The sequence below is a fragment of the Budorcas taxicolor genome, chromosome 19, assembly GCF_023091745.1.
Source record: "Budorcas taxicolor isolate Tak-1 chromosome 19, Takin1.1, whole genome shotgun sequence".
In the NCBI taxonomy this organism is placed as follows: domain Eukaryota; kingdom Metazoa; phylum Chordata; class Mammalia; order Artiodactyla; family Bovidae; genus Budorcas; species Budorcas taxicolor.
Genome location: NC_068928.1, coordinates 41,164,198 through 41,188,605, shown reverse-complemented (window position 1 = coordinate 41,188,605; position 24,408 = coordinate 41,164,198). Strand labels below are relative to the sequence as shown.

Genomic DNA, 24,408 nt, shown 5'->3' with positions numbered 1-24,408 from the left:
GTTCTGAGTGGAAGGGATTCCTGTGGCAAAACCTTATGAGCACAGTTTCTAAGGATGTTCTGGGAAGTTCAGTTTCTTCCTCCAGCCACATGATTTGGCGAAGTCTCCCTTTTCTCGGTTAGTTTTCCATGCACCGGATAGTGCTATAATTCTTCTGCTCCAGTCCCAGGGATGAGAAAGGTGAGCGTACATCTGCTAGGCAGAGTCAGACAGACTCAGGTGTGTGAGAGTCCAGTTGGAAGATTAAATTTCAGAGGATAGTTAATTCAACTCTTTTCTGCTGAACATGATCTTAAACTACATGTGGAATAAAACTAATTCAGCTCTTGTGAAGGAGGAAACAGACAGAGCTGGACTCCATCTCAGGCCAGGCTTCGAACATTAAGCTACATGGTCACCCTCCCAATGGACTCTGAACTTTGTGCCCGGTGTCCACAGAAACGGCATATAATGGAAAACCAGATCCCCGGATAAAAGAGCCTCAGGACTTGTACTTGGACACTCCGTTGCCTAAAAGAATATGCTAATTATCTCTGTAACAGAACAAAGTGGTAAATTCCATTATGTTTATTGGGATATGACCACAGTCAGTTCAGTCAGTTCAGTAGCTTAGACGTGTCCGACTCTTTTGCGACCCTATGAATTGCAGCACGGCAGGCCTCCCTGTCCATCACCATCTCCCGGAGTTCACTCAGACTCACGTCCATCGAGTCCGTGATGCCATCCAGCCATCTCATCCTCTGTCGTCCCCTTCTCCTCCTGCCCCCAATCCCTCCAAGCATCAGAGTCTTTTCCAATGAGTCAGCTCTTCGCATGAGGTGGCCAAAGTACTGGAGTTTCAGCTTTAGCATCATTCCTTCCAAAGAAATCCCAGGGCTGATCTTCAGAATGGACTGGTTGATCTCCTTGCAGTCCAAGGGACTCTCAAGAGTCTTCTCCAACACCACAGTTCAAAAGCATCAATTCTTCAGCACTCAGCCTTCTTCATAGTCCAACTCTCACATCCATACATGACCACAGGAAAAACCATAGCCTTGACTAGACAGACCTTTCTTGGCAAAGTAATGTCTCTGCTTTTAAATATGCTATCTAGGTTGGTCATAACTTTTCTTCCAAGGAGTAAGTGTCTTTTAATTTCATGGCTGCAGTTACCATCTGCAGTGATTTTGGAGCCCCCCAAAATAAAGCCTGACAGTGTTTCCACTGTTTCCCCATTTGTTTCCCATGAAGTGATGGAACCAGATGCCATGATCTTTGTTTTCCGAATGTTGAGCTTTAAGCCAACTTTTTCACTCTCTACTTTCACTTTCATCAAGAGGCTTTTTAGTTCCTCTTCACTTTCTGCCATAAGGGTGGTGTCATTTGCATATCTGAGATTCTTGATATTTCTCCCGGCAATCTTGATTCCAGCTTGTGCTTCCTCCAGCCCAGCATTTCTCATGATGTACTCTGCATGTAAGTTAAATAAGCAGGGTGACAATATACAGCCTTGACGTAGTCCTTTTCCTATTTGGAACCAGTCTGTTGTTCCATGTCCAGTTCTAACTGTTGCTTCCTGACCTGCATAGAGGTTTCTCAAGAGGCAGGTCAGGTGGTCTGGTATTCCCATCTCTTTCAGAATTTTCCACAGTTTCTTGTGATCCACACAGTCAAAGGCTTTGGCATAGTCAATAAAGCAGAAATAGATGTTTTTCTGGAACTCTCTTGCTTTTTCCATGATCCAGCAGATGTTGGCAATTTGATCTCTGGTTCCTCTGCCTTTTCTAAAACCAGCTGGAACATCTGGAAGTTCATGGTTCACGCATTGCTGAAGCCTGGCTTGGAGAATTTTGAGCATTACTCTACTAGCATGTGAGATGAGTGCAATTGTGCGGCAGTTTGAGCATTCTTTGGCATTGCCTTTCTTTGGGATTGGAATGAAAACTGACCTTTTCCAGTCCTGTGGCCACTGCTGAGTTTTCCAAATGTGCTGGCATATTGAGTGCAGCGCTTTCACAGCATCATCTTTCAGGATTTGAATAGCTCAACTGGAATTCCATCACCTCCACTAGCTTTGTTCTTAGTGATGTTTTCTAAGGCCCACTTGACTTCACATTCCAGGATGTCTGGCTTTAGGTAAGTGAGCACACCATCGTGATTATCTTGGTCACAAAGATCTTTTTTTGTACAGTTCTTCCGTGTATTCTTGCCACCTCTTCTTAATATCTTCTGCTTCTGTTAGGTCCATACCATTTCTGTCCATTATTGAGCCCATCTTTGCATGAAGTGTTCCCTTGGTATCTCTAATTTTCTTGAAGAGATCTGTAGTCTTTCCCATTCTGTTGTTTTCCTCTATTTCTTTGCATTGATCACTGAGGAAGGCTTTCTTATCTCTCCTTGCTATTCTTTGGAACTCTGCATTCAGATGCTTATATCTGTCCTTTTCTGCTTGGCTTTTCGCTTCTCTTCTTTTCACAGCTATTTGTAAGGCCTCCCCAGACAGCCATTTTGCTTTTTCGCATTTGTTTTCCATGGGGATGGTCTTGATCCCTGTCTCCTGTACAATGCCACGAACCTCTGTCCATAGTTCATCAGGCACTCTATCTATCACATTAGCAAATAAACAGAATCCTTGACATTCTCGTGCTTGGATAACATCAAAGGGGAAAAGATCTATTAAAAAGGACAAAATAGAAATGTGCTACATGGTTAAAAGAGTGGTTTATATCATTTAGCAAGGAAAAATTCCTTAGAGAGATGATATTCTGGCTAAACAGATGATGCTGTATATTTCTCTGCTAAGAGAGTCAATAAAGGATTTGTTGGGAGCAGGGCTGTCTCCATCTGGAATTTCATTGATGACTTAGCTGAGGAGAAGGTGAATGGAGAGAACTGGAAAGGTGGGGACCAGGATCTTGGGAATGTCTCTTCTGCCTTACCTTCTGCAAAGCTGTCCCAAAGTCTTCTTTCCTTACTGCCTGAGAGCCACATCTCAAAGGATGTCTCTTCCTATTTTTAATCTTCCATTTTCAACCACTAAGTTCTGTAGATTCTTCCTCTTATCGCTGTAGTCCCAAGGTGCTACTCAGTTAGGGTTGATAACATGAAACTTTTGGGTAATTGCCCTAGATCTAGTGAAGAATCTGCCTGCAGTGCAGGAGACCTGGGTTCGATCCCTGGGTTGGGAAGATCCCCTGGAGAAGGAAATGGAAACCCACTTCAGTATTCTTGTCTGGAAAATCCCATGGACAGAGGAGCCTGGTTGGCTACAGTCCATGGGGTCGCAAGAGCTGGACACGACTTAGTGACTAAAGCACTCCAGACCCATCCATAATGATCTCCTTACCTTCAGGCTTGCCTTCCTTCACCAATCCTTTCTCCAGGGACAGAGAGACCTTCTGAAGGTCAAACCTGGTCAAGTTACTCCATTGCTTAAAATTCCCAGGTGTTGGTATAAAACCCAAGTTCTGATTATGGTCCACAAGGCCTCTCATGAATGCCTAGTAACCACTCTACTCTGGCCACTGTCCTATTCCGTCCCCTTGGACTTTTCATCCTGGCTATAGAACCATCTGTGGCTCCCCGAATGTATCATGCTCTTGCCTTTTTTTCCATAGCAGATTCTTTCCCTACCTTTACCATCCCCTTTTTAGCCTTATTCCTCGAGGATTCAATTTGGTCATCCTATTACTTGAGAAATCTTCCCTAACTTCTCCCCAAAAGCATGTTTGTATTTCTCCTGGGTGCCCCCTGTAACTCTTAGTGCATCCATGTACTGTTGCACTTATACATATATTGTCCCATAATTACTTATGTATATATCTGTCTTTCTTCTAAACTTGGACTCCTTGTGGAGGAATTGAAAGTCATTTTTTTTTTTTGTATCCCTCATACAGAACCCAGTGGTGACTGAGTTGAATGGATGAATAAAAGAGAAAGTTGTAGTCTGAATGGCTGCATTAATTAACGAATGAAGGAAGGGATGATGAATAGTTGCCGTAACAGTCCAACTTTTCCAAAGGAGAGCCTGCCTTATGCACTGATATTGAAAGCATGTGGTGGAAACAGTGCAGGTCCTTCATTCAGCAAGGGTGTCAGGCCTTGGTGTTTAGAAGCCTAGGCTTCATTTTTCACCTTGTGTCTGTCTCAAGTGGTAGCACTGACAAAATGCTTTGAGAAAGCATTTGTGTTCTTTGTTTTTGATCACAATGTCTTCTCAAAAGAGCTCTTGTCTTTCCTCTTTGTATCTCAGAGGGGTTGTTTTAGTAGCTGCTAAAATCACCAAAGGCAAGAAGGATTCTGGAGGTCTACTGAATGCTTGAGGTAGGGGCGGGTGGAAGGAAAGGAGGGAGGAGAAGCCGAGAGGCTAGGTCAAGTGCTTTCCAGGGGTAGGGAGAGCCAGTGTTCTAGGAGAGAGCTGCTCACAAAACAGGATGGAGGACAGCGTTGTGGGGTGAGGCTCCCGAGAAAGGTCTGTCCAGACAGGATGGTGAAGAGGAAGAAGAGGAGCCTTAGATTAGTGGGCAAGCCGTGTGTGATGTTTAGCAAGTGACAAACCTTCTGATTCTAACTCCCTTTCTTTTCCTTCACCTATAATCAGGGGGATGGGGATGGAGATGAATCCTTGCCTCATGGGATTTCTGATGGTTTTAAGTGAGATTTTCACCGTGAAGTGCAACATTTAAAATGCAGCTCAGATATTCCCTCTCCCACAGAGCTCACTGCTGCTCCTCTCTGCTAATCCCTTTATGTCTATTGTTGAGTTTATTGTTGTGTTGTAGAGTTTACTTGCATGCTTGCCCATCACACAGTGAGATCCATGAGAGTGGGAGAGGAGGTCTTATTCATGTGGACACCCTCTGGGTTCTGCCCAGGGCCTGTGCAAAGGACTAGAAGATGGTTAAATTATAAGTTTCTTTCTTCTTCCTTTGTTCATGATGCTCAGAAATGCAGATCATTCAGCTTGGAGGCGATGATGCTTATTCCAAGATGACCTGTAGCTCCAAGGATTCCAAAGTTAGCAAGTCAATAAACAAACAGCTTCTTTATGGGTAGGTAAACAGCTTCCAGGTCAACAAACTGTGGCATAATAAGATGTTTCTCTGAAAACTGGCCCAAACAGCAATGAGGAAAAGATGCAGGGGCTCAAAACAGCACGTGCCAGTGTTGGGGATATAAAAGTGAGGGCTCTGGAGAGCTGCCCCAGTCAGGCAGCAACCTCTCAGCACTAGCAAGGGAGCAAAGGCACCTTCACCATGTCTGGAAACTGCTGTTCTAGGAAATGCCCCTCAGTGCCAGCCATCTCCCTTTGCTCCACTGAGGTGAGCTGCAGAGGTCCTGTTTGCTTGCCCAGTTCCTGCCGGAGCCAGACATGGCAACTGGTGACTTGTCAAGATAGCTGCGGATCATCCAGCTGTGACCCACAATGCTGTGAGCCCTCCTGTTCTGCGAGCAGCTGTGCCCAGCCTGTGTGCTGTGAGACCACCATCTGTGAGCCTGCCTGTTCCGTAAGCAGCCATGCCCAGCCTGTGAGCTGTGAGGCTACCATCTGTGAGCCTGCCTGTCCCGTGAGCAACTGTGCCCAGCCTGTGAGCTGTGAGGCTACCATCTGTGAGCCTGCCTGTCCCGTGAGCAACTGTGCCCAGCCTGTGTGCTACAAGGCCACCATCTGTGAGCCTGCCTGTCCCGTAATCAGCTGTGCCCAGACTGTATGCTATGAGACCACCATCTGTGAGCCTGCCTGTCCTGTAAGCAGCTGTGCCCAGCCTGTGTACTGTGAGGCCACCATCTGTGAGCCTGCCTGTCCTGTGAGCAACTGTGCCCAGCCTGTGTGCTACAAGGCCACCATCTGTGAGCCTGCCTGTCCCATAAGCAGCTGTGCCCAGCCTGTGTGCTGTGAGGCCACCATCTGTGATCCCTCTTGCTCTGTGAGCAGCTATGCCCAGCCTGTGAGCTACAAGGCCACCATCTGTGAGCCTGCCTGTCCTGTGAGCAGCTGTGCCCAGCCTGTGTACTACAAGGCGACCATCTGTGAACCCTCTTGCCCCGTGAGCAGCTGTGCCCAGCCTGTGAGCTGTGAGGCTACCATCTGTGAGCCCTCTTGCTCTGTGAGCAGCTGTGCCCAGCCTGTGAGCTACAAGGCCACCATCTGTGAGCCTGCCTGTCCTGTGAGCAGCTGTGCCCAGCCTGTGAGCTGTGAGGCTACCATCTGTGAGCCCTCTTGCTCTGTGAGCAGCTGTGCCCAGCCTGTGAGCTACAAGGCCACCATCTGTGAGCCTACCTGTCCTGTGAGCAGCTGTGCCCAGCCTGTGAGCTGTGAGGCAACCATCTGTGAGCCTTCTTGCTCTGTGAGCAGCTATGCCCAGCCTGTGAGCTACAAGGCCACCATCTGTGAGCCTGCCTGTCCTGTGAGCAGCTGTGCCCAGCCTGTGAGCTGTGAGGCTACCATCTGTGAGCCCTCTTGCTCTGTGAGCAGCTGTGCCCAGCCTGTGAGCTACAAGGCCACCATCTGTGAGCCTGCCTGTCCTGTGAGCAGCTGTGCCCAGCCTGTGTGCTGTGAGGTCCCTCCTGGCCAACGAGTCTTCTGCGTACCCTCTTCCTGCCAGCCCATCCTCTGCAAACCCAGCTACTGCCAGCCAGTGATCTGTGAGCCCAGTTGCTATCAGCCCGTGTCCTCCGGTGTCAGATGCTGTCCATCTGTCTGCTCTGTGGCCAATAGCTGCCAGTCTGCCTGCTGCGACTCCAATTCTTGTGAGCCATCTTGCTCAGAGCCCAGCATCTGCCAGTCGGCCACACGTGTTTCTCTGCTCTGTGAGCCCATCTGTGTCCGTCCGGTCTGTTGTGTTTCAAGCCCTTGTGAGCCACCTTGTGTCTCCAGCACTTGCCAAGAGCCCTCTTGCTGTGTCTCCAGCATCTGCCAACCCATCTGCTCTGAGCCCAGCCCCTGCTTACCAAGTGTCTGTGTGCCCAGGCCATGTCAACCTACCTGCTATGTAGTCAAGCGCAGTCGGTCCATCTCCTGTGAGCCTCTGTCCTGCCGACCTCTCTCCGGCCGCCCGGGGTCTTCTGCATCTGCTGTCTGCCAGCCAACTTGCTCGCGAACTTTCTACATACCCAGCTCTTGCAAACAACCCTGTACTACTTCAACCTCCTACCGCCCGATTTGCCGCCCAATCTGCTCTGGACCCATCACCTATAGGCAGCCATATTTGACATCCATCTCCTACCGCCCGGCCTGCTACCGCCCATATTACTCCATCCTGCGCCGTCCAGCCTGCGTCACTTCTGTCCCTTACCGCTCGGTCTGCTCCCACTTGCCTTGTGCTGACTCCTGCAAACGGGATTGCAAAAAGTCCACTTCCAGCCAACTGGATTGTGCTGACTCAACTCCTTGCAAGACGGAGGTCTCAGAGGCCAGTCCCTGCCAGCCCACTGAGGCCAAGCCCACCAGCCCCACCACCCACGAGGCTGCAGTCAGCCAGCCTGCTGCCACCAAGCCTACCAACTGCTGAACCGGCCCTGGCCAACCAATTCCTGCAATGCATGCCTCCAGCTAGATAGAAAATTTGTCTGCTTTCCCCAAAGCTCATTCTGACTTAAAATCTTTTTCTTTCTGCATCATCACTTGCCATTTGCTTATGTTTCAAAGAACTCATCAGAAATGTCAGTCTCCTAATGGCCCAAATGGCGATCTCCTGGTCATGAGATGGGGACATTCTGGGTCCCTTTCTGCTACTGCCATTGAGCTGAGAAAATCTGCTTTGCTGTATCATCTCAAGTCTCTTTCCTGGAATAAATATTTTTCTGTCCTCATGCATGTGCTCCCTTGCTGTGTGGGTTCCTCTTCCTCGGAGACCTCTTCCATGACGTAAATATATTTAACTGTCCAATAAACATGGTTAAAGTTGAAGTAACAGACTCTTCTCATTTATGTCTTGTTCATGTCATATTCTCATCAGCTGACTTGCTTCATCTTTGAGAGCAGCTTTATTCATCTATTCATCTGTCTGTCCATCCATCCGTCCATCCATCCATCCTACCCTCTCGCCATCCAAGAAGCTTTGCTAGATAGCTGTTAGGTGCCAGGGGCTGAGATGAGTTCCGGGAATGAAAAGATAGAAGCTTCAGCCCACTCTCAGGAAGCTTATTCTCTGATGGGGAGATAGGCAGAGAGGCAATTACTTCGTTCCACTGTGCTAAGTCCTGGGGTAGAGGCAAGCATACAGTACTGTGAACTCAGCAGGGCATGGGGAGAAACAGGGAATTACTCTTGGGAGAGATAATGCTGAAGCTGAATCTTTTAGCACAAGTAGGAATTAACCAGTTAGAAACTAGGAAGGAAGAGCTTCCTAGGCAGAGGAAACATATGCAAATGAATGGAGCTTGTAAGCACACTACTCATTAAGCAAAGTGTGGGCAGAGATGTGCTTAGAAGAGTAGCGAACTCTGAGGTCAGACAAGTAAACAGCGGCCTGCCCTCATCAGCCTTGTGTGCTAAACAGAGTTATCTGAGTTTGGTGCAGGGCCGATGAGAAGATATTGAGGGATCATATGCAGGGCAGTGACATGAAGAATACTGGGTTTTGGAATGTCCCTCTGGTCTCGGTGTGGAGACCTGAATGCTGAAACATGGACTTGGATATAGGGGAAATGAGGGGGAAACCAAGGGCTTTGGGGTCCACAATAGGATGGAAACAAGTGGCGAGGTCATACTTACAATAAAGAAAGTAACCTAGATTGCTTGTGCAGGAGCTTTGATATGTTATCTCAGTCTCTATAGGACACACTCTTTATGTAGACTCCATATGTGTCTTTCAATCTGCAAGGACAGAGTCTATTTAGAGTAGTCTCTTTAAACCCCTTGTACTTAGTACATGGGTCGAAGGTCTATCCCTTGTCCTCAAGGTGAAGCTTGGGCTATCCTAATTACAAGAGGAAATAGCTCAGGGCTTCTAACTTTGGTACCATTTACATTTTGGGCTGGATAATTCTTTGTTGTGGGGACTGTTCTTCGTATTGTAAGATATTAAGCAGTATCCCCAGCTTCACCAACGAGATGCTAGTAGCATCCCCTGAGTGTGATGACCGAAAATGGCTCCAGACATTGGCAAAAACTGCCCACCTCCAGAGGGGAGGGGCAAAAATCACCCCTGTTTGAGAGCCATTGGGTTAGACAAGGACAGAGGGAGAAACTCAAAAGTGAAACTTATCCTGCACTTTGGTATTCAAGTTACTGTCTCATTCAGCCACTGGAATCTATCTTTATCTCCTTCCAGAGTCAAGAGATGAGTTGGCCAGATTTTTAAATCTCTCTGCCTAACATGGACCCAGTGTTTCATGTAAATCATGGAAATTCTGTGAGGTAAGATTTCTTTCCCCTATTTTATAGGCGAAGAATATGAAGGACAAGCAATCCAAATGCCTGTTAACACAGATAAGAAAATTGTGGCACATTCATTCACACAATAGAATATCATGCTGTAGTGAGAACAGCTGGACAAAGGCTGCAGGCAACAAAATGAGTGAAGCTTAGCACTGCCATGTTGATTGATAGAAAAAGCTCCAGAGGCCATGCTGTGTGCTGTGCCTAGTCACTCAGTCATGTCCAACTCTTTGCGACCCCATAGACTGTAGCTCACCAGGCTCCTCTGTCCATGGGGATTCTCCAGGAAAGAGTACTGGAGTGGGTTGCCATGCCCTCTTCCAAGGGATCTTCCCAACCCAGGGATCGAACCCAGGTCTCCCACATCACAGGCAGACCCTTTACTGTCTGAGCCACCAGTGAAGCCCAAGAATACTGGAGTGGGTAGCCTATCCCTTCTCCAGGGGAACTTCCCAACCCTGGAATCAAATCAGGGTCTTCTGAATTGCAGGTGGATTCTTTACCACCTGAGCTACTTGGGAAGCCCCTGCAGAGGCCATACGTATATTTAAAGTTCAATAACAATATACCCACAAATGCATATATGTATACCGCTGCTGCTGCTGCTAAGTCGCTTCAGTCGTGTCCGACTTTGTGCGACCCCATAGACGGCAGCCCACCAGGCTCCTCCGTCCCTGGGATTCTCCAGGCAAGAAAAATGGAGTGGGTTGCCATTTCCTTCTCCAATGCATGAAAATGAGAAGTGAAAGTGAATTCGCTCAGTCGTGTCCGACTCTTCGCGACCCCATGGACTGCAGCCTACCAGGCTCCGCTGTCCATGAGATTTTCCAGGCAAGAGTACTGGAGTGGGATGCCATTGCCTTCTCTGATATATGTATACACACATATATATATACATTTATTTACAAATATATATACTGTAAAATATATTACATATCTATATATATGATTTTATCTCAATCTATCTATTCACAAGGAAATGACAAACACAAAATTCAGGATATTCACAGCTGGTAAGTAACATAATGATTAAAATCCAGTTCTGTCCAAGCTTGTGTTTTTAATGCATCAGCATATTTCTTGATGTGACCACAACAGTCCTTTGTGATAGATGTCTTTAGTGCCTTGGACCATAGCAAAACCAAAGTTGTTTCTATCGAGAGTTTTTTTTCTCTTCAGTTTATTCAGAAAGAACTGACAAAATTTTGAGATAATTTAAAGTGTACACTGTGGTGATTTGATATACATATATATTGTGGAAGGATTCCTCCCATCTAGCTAACACATTCATCACCTTACATATTTACCTTTTTTTTTTTTTTTTTCGGTGAGAACACTTATGTTCTTTTGGCTAATTTCTATTATATGATGCAGAGTTATCAACTATAGTCTTCATGCTTTCCATTAAATCTTCAGAGCTTATTCATCTTAGGGTTGAAAGTTTGTGCCCTTTTTTGAACCTATTGAGATGTTTCTTTATGAAGAAGGGAGGCAAGAGCAGAATTAGAGAAAAATTGATGGAAAAATGGATTACTTTGAAACAGTAAACATGGTATATATGGGTATAGGGTATTACACTTTTTCAGGTTGAAAATTTCATGCTTTCTCAAATATGTTCATGTTCTCATTTTGATTGACCTATTGGTAAGACCAAAAGTAGTTCCCCTTGACAGATGAGAGTTTTGGGATGTAGACTTTCAGGAATAAAACATAGGCCAGGGATCTCTGAAGTCTGCAAGATGCTAAAATAAGCAGCAATGAGATGGAGGGCAAAAGAAGTGACTGATGCCACAGCATGAAAAGTAATTGTTGACGAAACACATTTTTATGACAAGGGTGAGGATTTTTCAGAAAAATTTTTCATTGTTTTATTTTTTTTTTCTTTTAATTTATTTTTATTAAAAATTTTTTTATTATTTATTTTATTTTATTTTACTTAAAAAAATTTTTATTTTTACTTTATTTTACTTTACAATACTGTATTGGTTTTGCCATACATTGACATGAACCCACCATGGGTGTACATGCATTCCCAAACAAGCAAGAATGAAGAGAAGCCATTTTGTAATGGGTACTTTGAAAACTGTGAGGCAGACTATAATAATAAAAATAACCTGAGCAGTAACCATACCGTTGATTAACTCTCAGTACTTTGAACTCATGGGTAATGAGCTAACATGTCCAGCAGGCTGAGTTTGCAGCAGAGCCAGAAATCAAGACAAGCCCCATCTGCACCCCAAACCCATGATCTCTATTCCATCTTGTATCTTCAGTGTGAACCAGGGCAGGACATGGATGAGTGTGGGATACTGTAGTTGGTCAGTGATGCAGCGCCTGGACCAGCCCAAAGGAGGAGGGGAAAGTCACTCATGAATCTCTTTTGGATGAGGTCGATTTAACACAAAACCCTCTTTGCAGAGATGTCCTTATATAACTTCTAGTTATTGTGTTTCATATTTACAGAACTGACATGCTGTTGACTCCACAGTATGAGTTTAATCTTTCTTAATGAAACATTTTGTAGTTTTAAATTTACAGATTGAAAGATTGTCTTTGGGCGTACTGAAACCCGTTTGATCTAGCTGATGATTACAGTCACTGGAGTGGGCAGAGGATCCCCAGCATGGGACCTAGACCACCTGTGCTTGAACCAGCACGGCTGATCAGCCTTCAGTCATTGTTTTAGAGTCTTCCTCTCCACCTCCAAAGTTGGGAGGTCTAAACAGGTGGTTAAGAGAAAAGGTTGGGAATCAGCCCAACCTAGGTTTGAATCTAGGGGTTTCTGCCCCTTATTACTGGCATAAGTTTGGGAACATGATTTAAACTCTCCGATTTAGTTTTGCTACCTCTAACATAATGGTGACAATTGTATCTGCTAAGTAGGATCACTGCAAAGATTCAATGAAAAATGCAGTCAAGAGCTTGGTACATAGTAAGCATGCTATTATGAAAGAAAAATATTGCCCGCTATGTCAATAAACAAATGATGGTGAAGCCATCAGACCACCATGTTACAGCTGCCCTGATATGCTGCGGCCAGCCCTAACAGTGCATCCTGAGGAGACACGGGATAAGGAAAACACAGGATCCTGGCCCCAGACAGCTGGGGTGCATTTCAGAGGAATGATTTCAAGGAGCCCAGACTTTGCATCTTCCCATATACAGAAAAGCTCTAATTTCATTAACTTGATATGTCTGATTTTTTTTTAAATTAACAATAATGATTTCACATTCCGACTATCTGGCCTTTTGTTGCAAAAGCTGCTATATATCCCGACTCCTCCCTCACCTCTTTGGAATAGTTGCTCAGCATTATCTGAGATGCTGTGTCCCAGGTTTGAAGTCTTCAGAATGCTCACCAAATAAAACAGAACTCTTAACTTTTAGGTTGTGCATTTATTTTTTTCAGTCAACACTATAAATGGAAGCCATTACTAGTGTTCTTATTATTAGTGGTACTAGTAAAGTCAAGTTTCAGGAAACCAAACAGGAAGATTCTAGAAAGAGGTGGAGACACTGAAGTATCGCTTGGGAGGCACTCCTTGATTTTCTGTTTGCCGTCTCCACTATCATCCCTCAACTGGGTCAGGGCTTCACTTCCTGATCGTCTAAATGGTGTGGAACTGCATTCCTGGTGGAAGAGTGGGCTGTGGCCTCTTGATGAGAGGTTAACCTGGGGAGAGTCCTGCTTCAAGGAGGCTGGAGAACAAGCTATAAAAGAGACAGGCTTAGCTCAGAGCAGACACAGCAGCAAGGAACCCAAACTCGGCTATGAAAACTCCCCAAGTCAACAGATGAGCTTTTTTTTTTTTTTTTAATTATAGTATAGTTGCTTTACAGTGGTGTGTTAGTTTCTGCTATACAGCAAAGTAAATCAGCCATAGGTACATATATATATATATCCCCTCTTCCTTGGATTTCTTTCCCATTTGGTCACCACAGAGCATTGAGTACAGTTCCCAGTGCTATATAGTTAGGTTCTCATTAGTTATCTATTTTATATGTAGCAGTGCGTATACATCCATCCCAGTCTCTCAATGCATCCCACCTATTCCTTTCTCCTCTGGTATCCATATAGTTATTCTCTATGTCTGTGTCTCTGTTTCTGCTTTGCAAATAAGTTCACCTATCCCATTTTCTGGCCTTCCCTGGTGGCTCAGGTGGTAAAGAATCTGCCTGCAATGCGGGAGACCTGGGTTTGATCCCTGGGTTGGGAAGATTCCCTGGAGGAGGGCATGGCAACCCACTCCAGTATTCTTGCCTGGAGAATCTCTATGGTCAGAGGAGCCTGGCAGGCTACAGTCCATGGAGTCACAGTGTCAGACATGACTGAACGACTAAGTACATACCATTTTCTAGATTCAACATATATGTGTTAATATACAATGTTTGTTTTTCTCTTTCTGACTTACTTCACTGTATAATGACAGTCTCTAAGTTCATCTACGTCTCTGCAAGTGGCACAATTTCATTCCTTTCATGGCTGAGCAATATTCCACTGCATATATGTACATCTTCTCTATCCATTCCTCTATTGATGAACATTTAGACTGCTTCCATGACCTGGCTATTGTAAATGGTGCTGCAGTGAACACTGGGGTCCATGTTTCTTTCTGGATTATGAGGTTTTTCTCTGAACAGACGAATTCTTAAACGGGGAATGATGTCTCCCAGGCTCCTGAAGCCTGCTAATCAGATGTCTATATGCAAATGGGTGGAAACAATAACAAGGAAAGATGCTCTATTGTGCCAACACCCCTAGCAAAGGACTATAAAAGCCCTTATGTATTAGATGTTTTTCAAACTCAGGTATACTGAGGTTGCAGCCTCCTGAGAAGGTTAGCACTGGCACCATGGGGGACAGCTGTTGCCTTGGAAATGCCACTGCCATCCCAGCTGTGCCCACCACCTCCATATGCTCCAGTGGTGGCAGTTTCCAACATGGTATCTGTTTGCCTAGTTCCTGTCGGAGCAGAACATGGCAACTGGTTACATGCCAAGAAAACTGTCAGCCATGTGGCAGTGCCCCAAGTGGCTGTGAACCTGCTTCTTGCCAACCACCCTGCCTTCCAGCAACTTCTCGTGTCGGTTTTGTTTGCCAACCCATTTGCTCCTACACGGCCTGCTGTGAAACTGGCACCAGTCAGTCTCCTGGTCCAGTTAGCTCATGCCAGCCCTCCTGTTTGGAATCTACCAGCAGTTCAGTAAAGTGCTGTGAAGCCGGCCCCTGCCAACAAAGCTCCTGCCAGGAAAGTGTCTACACATCTGAGTTGTGCCAGGCAGCTTGTGACCAATCAGTCTGCTGTGATGCTGGGTCCTGTCAGCCAGCCTGCCCTGAAGTCACTTCCTGTCCTGAAACTTCTTGCCTACCAAATGTCTGTGCGGCTAGTCTGTGCCAGCCAACTTGCTGCCATGCGGGTTCATGTCAGCCCATTCGTGGTGAAGATCAGCCCTACAAATCATTTTATTACCAACCGATCTGCTACATTTTGAAGCCTTGCCAAACGATTCCCTGTATACCAGTTCCCTGCCAGCTGTCTGCTTGTGTGTTCAGGTCTTGCAGTCCTGCATGCTGTGTGACCTTCCCTTGCCAGACACTTCACTACCAACCAGCACCATGCACATCCTTCATCTGCCAGCCAGAGGCTAACAGACAGCCCCCTTGTTCTGTAAACAACTCTTGCAAACCAGCTTCCTGTGGCACCGTGATTTCTGGCCAACCAACTAGTGGTGAACCCACTTTCTGCAATCAAAGTGGCTGCAAATCCCCTTCCTGCCAGCCAGCTTGCTGTGTGATGGGTTTCGGCAGGCCAGCCAGTGGTGGCTCCAGTTGCTTCTGACCAACTACCCCAAGTCTCTGTAAATCTGGCATCTACTTGCCGACTTCCTGCCAACCCAGTTATGAGTCCAGCTTTTGCAAGGCAACATTTCATTGAGGGAGCACCTCCTCTGACGTCTGCTGCTTTCTACAAGTGCATAGCCGTGGTGCCTGACTCCGGGTGAGCACAAACGCTGCCTGCTTGCTACCTTTTCTCTGAGTCCAGTCCCACATTCCCTGCAGGTGCTGGTGAGGAAATTTATCCTGAGGTCCTTTCTCATCGAGGATAACCTTTCAGCAAGCACAGCTCATGCTGTAGCTTGCCTTTCCTGATGTTATCATTTCATTTCACTTCAGCAAAGCCTTTCCTCCCGTCCCCCCGCCCCCCCCCACCCCCAACCCACTCCTTTGGATGCTGCCAAGTCTTTAAGGAGACTCTTTTGCTGACAACTGCTAATAAAAACGTGTCTGGTTAAGCATAATGAGTAAGACTCTCATATGCTTTTATTCCTTTCAATATATTACATGTAGATTTCCTTCAGGTCCCATTTGAACACAGTGACTTTGGGGCCTCCAAATCACTGTGTCTGCCTCGGTCTGCAAGGGTTGTTTGTGTCTAGGATTTTAGATGCTCAAACTGGAAAAGAGCAAGGATAAACAACCTTGACACCACAAAGAGCTCTTTGGAGTTGGGTCACCTCAGTTTCCCCACGGTGAATAGATTGGGGAAGGCAAAGACAGAAATGGTCTAAGGAAGCCATAGATTAAAATAAATACGAGGTTTCGGCCATGGAAAATAATAAAGGGTTAAGTCACTTAAAACTGGTTTTAGTGATCAGTGCACCTACTGGCAAATTTAAATGAAATTTAAAAGTGTTTAGAAAATTTTAGCAGGTATTTGTTATGTTTTTGACATTTTAAGAGACAGTTTTAAAGACAATTAGTATAAGGGAAATTTTGACTGAGTTTTGTTATTTCTAGCATGTAATTATTGAATTCAAACACTCGTTCTTTGGATTGGTTTTCTTTGGGGTAAGTTTAAAGGAAGATTCATAGTGTGTACTTGTAGCAATGGCACAGAGTCTTTCCTGAAGGGGATCTGACCTCCCCTTTAAACAAGGGGCTCTGGGTGTGCAAAGCATTTTAAGAACCAACCCCCCAAAACTCTTACACAGAATCATAAAGGGACATATAGGAAGATGTTCACTATGGCATTTCCGTGATGACATAAATTTTAAAGGAGAACAAAGAGTGGGTAGGCAACATGTGGTGACTCCTTCCATGGGGTATTGTGTTAGGCTCGTTCTCCAGAAAAACAGACCCAATAGAAGATATCTCTATCTCTATCTCTATCTCTATCTATATCTTTATCTATATATCTATATACACACACACATACATACATTTATTAAAAGGAATTAACTCATACAATTAAGGAGGCTGGCAAGCCCAAATCTGAAGTGTGAGCCTGAAATGTGGACTGACAGGCAGAGATCAAGGAGAGCTCATGGTGAAGATGAAGTCTGAAGGCTGTCTGCTGGGGAATATGCATTAGTGAAGTGAAGTCGCTCAGTCGTGTCCGACTCTTTGCGACCCCATGGACTGTAGCCTGCCAGGCTCCTCTGTCCATGGGATTTTCCAGGCAATAGTCCTGGAGTGGATTGCCATTTCCTTCTCCAGGGGATCTTCCCAACCCAGGAATCGAACCCGGGTCTCCCGCATTGTAGACAGATGCTTTACCGTCTGAGCCACCTAAAGAGAATAAAATAGCTGTCTATTGGAAGAGAATGAGGCATAAGGAAAGCAGGAATTAAATTAACTGATATATAAGTATATAAAGAAAAAATTAAGATGGAACTTGCAAGGACAAAAGTGATAACGTGCCTCATAAGGAATATAACTAATTCAATTATTTGCAACTGAAGTTCAAACAGAAAATTAAAAAAGAAGAAAAAACAGGTGAGAGGAACCTTGATAGAGCAAAAGAATTACCATGGATGGAATGTCTTCTAGAAATGAAATATTGATGGATGCTCTATCTAAAGCCTCTCTCCCACATCGTCCGTGTAAATTCCTCGGTCATGCTGGAGGAGGGATGAGGTAAGTGGAATGCATCTTAGCTCAGTCCTGAACAGAATTTTCAACAATGCTTCTTACATTGTAAATTTAAGGGATCCCATCTCCTTAAATAATTTGGGTATTAATACCAGAATCCTTGACGTATCAGAAATTTCAAATTTTATCTTGCAATGGTTTTTTGACCCATCTAAGTCTATCTTATTCTAAGACTTTCCTGTTATTTCCTGTTATTTTCCTGTTATTTTGTATGAATTTCTGTTGTACTAGTAAGTGTTTTTCGCTGGCCACTTGCCAGCATACAAAACTGTATGTTTTAAACATGTCAAGGGTAAAAGGTGTGTTGGGAAGCCTTATATCTCCTGTGGTTGGCAACAGTTTAAATATCAAAGCATTTATTAGCTCCTTTTAGGTTTGCTGGAACTTGTTCCTGAAACATACAAACCTCCAATTATAAATCTTGTCTTACTGAGCCTGCTGAGCCATGCTTACAACTAAATCTTTATTTACATTTATGTCCTGGGTAGGGGAGCAATTTTAAAAACACAGGGACACTTTGAGAAAGACAGGCATACCTTGTTTTTTTATTGTGCTTTGCAAATATATTGTTTGTAAAAGCTGAAGTTTAGTGGCAACCCTGTGTCGAGCAAGTCAAAAAGGTGCCATTTTGCCAACAGCATTTGCTCACTTTGTGTCTCTGTGTCATATTCTGTAATTCTTGCACTATTTCAAACTTTTTCATTAATATTGTATTTGTTGTGGTGATCTGTGATCAGTGATTTTTGATACTATTGTAATTGTTTCAGTGCACCATCAGCCTCTTCCATATAAGGTGGTGAACTTAGGACGTGTGTGTTCTAATGAATGGATAAAGAAGATGTGATATATACACATATGCAATAGAACACCACTCAATGATAAAAAGAAATGAAGCAATGACTTTTGTAGCAACATAGATAGAGCTAGAGATTGTCATACTAAGTGAAGTAAGTCAGGAAGAGAAAGCTAGATATCTTGTGATATCTCTTATATATGGAATCTAGAATATGACACAAATGAACTTGCAAAACAGGAACAGACTCAGGGGCATAGAAAACAAATATATGTTTACCAAGGGAGAGAGAGAGGGGAGGGATCATTAGGAGTTTCGGATTAGCAGACAAAAACTACTGATTATAAAATACATACCTATCAAGCTGCCAACGGTATTTTTCAGAGAACTAGAAAAAATAATTTCACAATTTGTATGGAAATACAAAAAACCTCAAATAGCCAAAGCAATCTTGAGAAAGAAGAATGGAACTGGAGGAATCAACCTGCCTGACTTTCATCTCTACTACAAAGCCACAGTCATCAAGACAGTATGGTACTGGCACAAAGACAGAAATATAGATCAACGGAACAAAATAGAAAGCCCAGAGATAAATCCACTCATCTATGGACACCTTATCTTTGACAAAGGAGGCAAGAATATATAATGGAGAAAAGACTATCTCTTTAACAAGTGGTGCTGGGAAAACTGATCAACCACTTGTAAAAGAATGAAACTAGAACACTTTCTAACACCATACACAAAAATGAACTCAAAATGGATTAAAGATCTAAACATAAGATCAGAAACTGCAAAACTCCTAGAGGAAAACATAGGCAAAACACTCTCTGTCATAAATCATAGCAGGATCCTCGGTGACCCACCTCCTAGAGTAATGGAAATAAAAGGAAAAATAAACAAAGGGGACCTAATTAAAATTAAAAGCTTCTGCACAACAAAGGAAACTGTAAGCAAGGTGAAAAGACAGCCTTCAGAATGGGAGAAAATAATAGCAAATGAAGCAACTGACAAAAAATTAATCTGAAAAATATACAAGCAATTCCTGCAGCTCAATTCCAGGAAAACAAATGACCCAATCAAAAAGTGGGCCAAAGAACTAAACAGACATTTCTCCAAAGAAGATATACAGATGGCTAACAAACACATGAAAAGATGCTCAACATCACTCATTCTCAGAGAAATGCAAATCAAAACCACAATAAGGTACAATTTCACACCAGTCAGAATGGCTGCGATCCAAAAGTCTACAAGCAATAAACGCTGGAGAGGGCATGGAGAAAAGGGAACCCTCTTACACTGTTGGTGGGAATGCAAACTAGTACATCCACTATGGAGAACAGTGTGGAGATTCCTTAAAAACCTGGAAATAGAACTGCCTTATGACCCAGCAATCCCACCGCTGGGCATACACACCAAGGAAACCAGAATTGAAAGAGACACGTGTACCCCAATGTTCATCACAGCATTGTTTATAATAGCCAGGACATGGAAACAACCTAGATGTCCATCAGCAGACGAATGGATAAGAAATCTGTGGTACATATACACCATGGAGTATTACTCAGCCATTAAAAAGAATACTTTTGAATCAGTTCTAATGAGGTGGATGAAACTGGAGCCTATTATACAGAGTGAAGTAATCCAGAAAGAAAAACACCAATACAGTATACTAACATATATATGGAATTTAAAAAGATGGTAACGATAACCTTGTATGCGAGACAGCAAAAGAGACACAGATGTATAGAACAGTCTTTTGGACTCTGTGGGAGAGGGAGAGGGTGGGATGATATGGGAGAATGGCAGTGAAACATGTGAATTATCACATGTGAAACGAATCGCCAGTCGAGGTTCAATGCATGATACAGGGTACTCGGGGCTGGTGCACTGGGATGACCCAGAATGGTGGGATGGGGAGGGACGTGGGAGGGGGGTTCAGGACGGTGAACACATGCACACCCATGGCAGATTCATGTCAATGTATGGCAAAACCAATACAATATTGTAAAGTAAATAAATAAATAAAAGAAATGAAAGTTAAAAAAAATACATAAACAACAAGGTCCTACTGTAAAGCACAGGGAGCTATTCAATATCCTATAATAAATTATAATGAAAAAGAATACGAAACTATATATATGTCAGTTTGTTGTATGCCAATAACTAACACAATATTGTTAAATCAGCTATACTTCAATTTAAAAAATGTGGTTGTTTTGACTGCCACCAACCAGTCATTTCCCCATCTCTCTCTTTCTTCATAGACTTCCCTATTCCCTGACCCATGACAAGTTGCTTCAGTTGTGTCTGACTCTTTGAGACCCCATGGGCTGCAGCCTGCAAGGCTCCTCTGTCTATGGGATTCTCCAGGCAAAAAGAATACTGGAGTGGGTTGCCACACCCTCCTCTAGGGGATCTCCCTGACCCAGAGATCAAACCCACCTCTCTTATGTATCCTGCAGTTGGTAGGTGGGTTCTTTACCACTAGCACTACCTAAGAAGCCTCAATATTGATATTAAGCCAAATAATAACCCTACAGTATAAGTGTTCAAGTGAAATGGAGATTCTCTAAGTTTCTCACTTTAAATCAAAAGCTAGAAATGATTAAGCTTAATGAGGAAGGCATGTCAAAAGCTGAGAGGTCAAATACTAGGCCTCTTGCACCAAAAAGTTAGCTAACTTGTGAATGTGAAGGAAACTTCTTGAAAAAATGAAAAATGCCACTCTAGTGAACACATGAATGACAAGAAGGTGAAACAGACTTGTTGGTGATATGGAGAGAGTTTTACTGGTCTGGAAAGAAGATTAAACCAGCGACAATAATCCCTGATGCCAAAGCCTAATCCAGAGCAAGGCCCTAAATCTCTTCAGTTCTGTGAAGGCTGAGAGAGGTGAGGAAACTACAGAGAAAAGTTTGAAGCCAGCAGAAGTTTGTTTATGAAGTTTAGGAAAGAAGCAATTTCTGTAACACGAGAGTATGAGGTAAAGCAGCAAGTGCTGATGTAGGACCTACAGCAAGTTATCCAGAAGATCTAGCTAAGATAATTAACAAAGGTAGCCACACTAAACATAAGATTTTAAATGCAGGTGAAGCAGCCTTCTATTGGAAGAAGATTCCACCTGGGACTTTCATGACTAGAGAAAAATCAATGCTGACTTTAAAGCTTCAGAAGACAGGGTGACTCTTTTTAGGGGCTACTTCAGCTGGTGACTTTAAATTGGAGTCAGTGCTTCCCTGGTGGCTCAGATGGTAAAAGTGTTTGCCTACAATGCAGGAGACCTGGGATTGATTCCTGGGTTGGGAAGATCCCCTGGAGAAGGAAATGGCAACCCACTCCAGTGTTCTTGCCTGGAAAATTCCTTGGACAGAGGAGCCTGGTAGGCTACAGTCCATGGGGTCGCAAACAGTCGGACACGACTGAGTGACTTCACTTCAGCTGGTGACTCTAAACTGGAGTCAGTGCTCATTGACTATTCTGAGAATCCTAGAGCCCTTAAGAACTATGCTAAATCTACTCTGTTGGCTGTGTATAAATGGAACAACAAAGTCTGGAGTACAGCATCTCTGTTTACAACATGGTTTAACTGAATATTTCAAGCCCACTGTTGAGACTTACTGCTCGGAATAAAAAAGATTCCTTTCAAAATATTATTGCTCATTGGCAATGCACCTGGTCACCCCAAAGCTCTGATGGAGGTATACAAGATTAATGATGTTTTCATCCCCGCTAACATAGCATTCATTCTGCAGCCCATGAATCAAGGACTAATTTTGACTTTCAAGTCTGATAATTTAAGAAATATATTTTGTAAGGCTATAGTTGTCATAGATAGTGATTCCTCTGATGGACCTGGGCAAAGTAAATGGAAAACCATCTGGAAAGTATTCCTTATTCTGGATGCCACTGAATGGTAAAACCAATACAATATTGTAAGGTAATTAGCCTCCAATTAAAATAAATAAATATATATTTAAAAATTAAAAAAAATAAAGAAGTAAAATCAACAGCCAAAAAAAAAAGAACATTTGTGATTCATTGGATGAGGTCAAATTATCAACATTCACAGGACTTTGGAAGAAATTGATTCCAATGTTCATGGATGACTGAGGGGTTCAAAATTTCATTATAGGAAATAACTGCAGATGTGTTGGAAATAGCAAGAGTACTAAAATTAGAAGTGGAGCCTAAAGATTGGACTGAATTGGTGCAATCTCATGATAAAACGTCAATAGATGTAGAGTTGCTTCTTATTGATGAGGGAGGAAAGCGGTTTTTTGACATGGAAACTGTTCCTAATGAAGATGCTGTGAAGATTGTTGACATGACAACAAAGGATTCAAAATATTACATGAACTTAGTTGATAAAGCAGCGGCAATTTTGAGAGGATTGACTCCAATTTTGAAAGAAGTTCTATGGTGGGTAAAATGCTGTAAATAGCATTGGATGCTGTAGAGAAATTGTTCAGGAAAGGAAGAGTCAATTGATATGGCAAACACTGTGTGTGCATGCCTGCTAAGTCACTTCAGTTGTGTCTGACTCTTCACGACCCCATGGACTGTAGCCAACCAGGCTCCTCTGTCCATGGGATTCTCCATGCAAGAATACTGGAGTGGGTTGCCAGGCCCTCCTCCAGGGGATCTTCCCGACCAAAGGATCGAACCCACATCTCCTATGTCTCCTATATTGGCAGGAGGGTTCTTTACCATTAACGCCACCTGGGAAGCCCTGTTGTCTTATTTTGAGAAATTACTGCAGCTACCCCAAGCTTTGAACAATCACCACGCTGATAAGTCAGCAGCCATCAGTACCAAGGAAAGACCCTACACCAGCTAAAAGATTACAACTCTGAGCTGAAGGCTTAGATGATGGTTAACATTTCTTGTAATAAAATATTTTTAAATTAAGATATTTACATTTTTATACATAATGCTATTGTATACTTAATAGACTACAGTATAGCATTAGCATAACTTTTATGTGCACTGGGAAACCAAAAGGTTTGTGTGGCTCACTTTATTGCAATATTTGCTTTATTGTGCTGGTCTGGAACTGAACTCACCACTCAGAATTGACATTTTTCATCATGTGATTTGAATTTTGCTACCATCCCTAGGATATCTGCTCTCCTCAAAGCACTTTCCAATTACTCAGTATTCTTTTAGAAGGTACATCATTAGAGCCTAATTCAAGATCTAGCTGCTCTTTAACAGCCCAGGATGTAAAACAATTATCCTCCTTTTTTGAGTATAGCCCATATTTCCCCCAGGTCATGTCTGCCTGGTGATATAATTGGGTACTATTCTTTAAGTTAGTCATCTCAACCCCATTAGGAAATATGCTGGGATCCGAATGACTAAATCCCTGTTTAGTGAAGTGGCATGTGACTTCCTGAAGGGGTCATTTCCATCACTTCTCAAATGGTTTCCTGGTCCTTGTGTTGATATTCTCTGTTCGTGTCTTTGCATGCCTAATACGAAGTTCATAATCCCACTCCAGTCATGCTAATATCCTTATTGTCATCATTTGGAAGAGGGAGTTTCTTCAGGTTCAGATTTAACATCAGCTTCAGACATACCATTCTTTAATTTGAGTCCAAGCTAGCCATAGTGCAGCCTCAGCAAACTCCAGGTGCTTTGAGTATCAGCAGAAAAGACTACCCCAGTGAGTCTGCGCCAAGCTGTCTAACTGCCTTTCTAGTGTATTGTTTATCCAGAGTCTCAGCTTGAGATGGGGTCAAGTGTTTATTATTATTGAATGATGTGAGATGCTATCATTGGAAATGAGACATGTCTTGGCAGTTACTGAATTCTGTCTATATTTCTGCATTCTCTTCATAAGCTATTATGACAGTCCTTTTTAATTGTCCTGATGAAATTCAGGTTCATTTTCTACTGAATTTCATTGATTAACTAATAAGGCAAAAAGAAGTTAAATTATTTGATGAGATTTGGTCTAAGTGGTCCCATGTTCTTTTTCTAGAGGTCCACAAAGGGTCTTTTTAACAACCCATGCTGTGATTTGTAGAGACTTGAAAATGGAATGGCATTTGCTTATCTCAACACCTTTAGTGTCTCTTGCTCTCTGAGATTCCTCAAAATCAATGTTTGTGAAGATTATTTGGGGAAAGAGTCCCTGTATTTTCCTTATTTGTTGCAAATAATACATTCTTCCGTCTCCTGCTTAAAAAAAAGAATCAGTGTGTGGTTTACTTCAAATCTCTGGGTGCTCTAGGACATACAATGACATGGATTTATTTTGAGAATCCCGGCATTTGTAAAATTTATTTGCCTTTGTAAATGTTTAGTTATTTTTCCAAT

The 24,408-nt window shown here is 43.4% G+C and overlaps 2 protein-coding genes across 2 annotated transcripts; both read left to right on the top strand.

The window, feature by feature from the left end:
- Positions 1-5,234: 5,234 nt before the first annotated feature.
- On the top strand, positions 5,235-7,490 carry LOC128065661 (keratin-associated protein 16-1). Its single transcript, XM_052658897.1, has 2 exons — positions 5,235-5,639; positions 6,360-7,490. Exons 1-2 carry the CDS (start codon positions 5,235-5,237, stop codon positions 7,488-7,490), a joined length of 1,536 nt encoding a protein of 511 aa, XP_052514857.1.
- Positions 7,491-14,214: 6,724 nt separating this feature from the next.
- Positions 14,215-15,201, top strand: KRTAP29-1 (keratin associated like protein 29-1). The gene has a single exon (XM_052658909.1). It carries the CDS (start codon positions 14,215-14,217, stop codon positions 15,199-15,201), a length of 987 nt encoding a protein of 328 aa, XP_052514869.1.
- The last annotated feature ends 9,207 nt before the right edge of the window (positions 15,202-24,408 follow it).

What these genes read in the sequence shown, in the direction of transcription:
- LOC128065661 (XM_052658897.1), top strand. Translation starts at nt 5,235, where the DNA reads ATGTCTGGAAACTGCTGTTCTAGGAAATGCCCCTCAGTGCCAGCCATC. An exon ending in CCCAGCCTGTGTGCTACAAG is followed by an intron (nt 5,640 to 6,359) that starts GCCACCATCTGT and finishes GTGAGCTACAAG; the next exon opens with GCCACCATCTGTGAGCCTGC.
- KRTAP29-1 (XM_052658909.1), top strand. Translation starts at nt 14,215, where the DNA reads ATGGGGGACAGCTGTTGCCTTGGAAATGCCACTGCCATCCCAGCTGTG.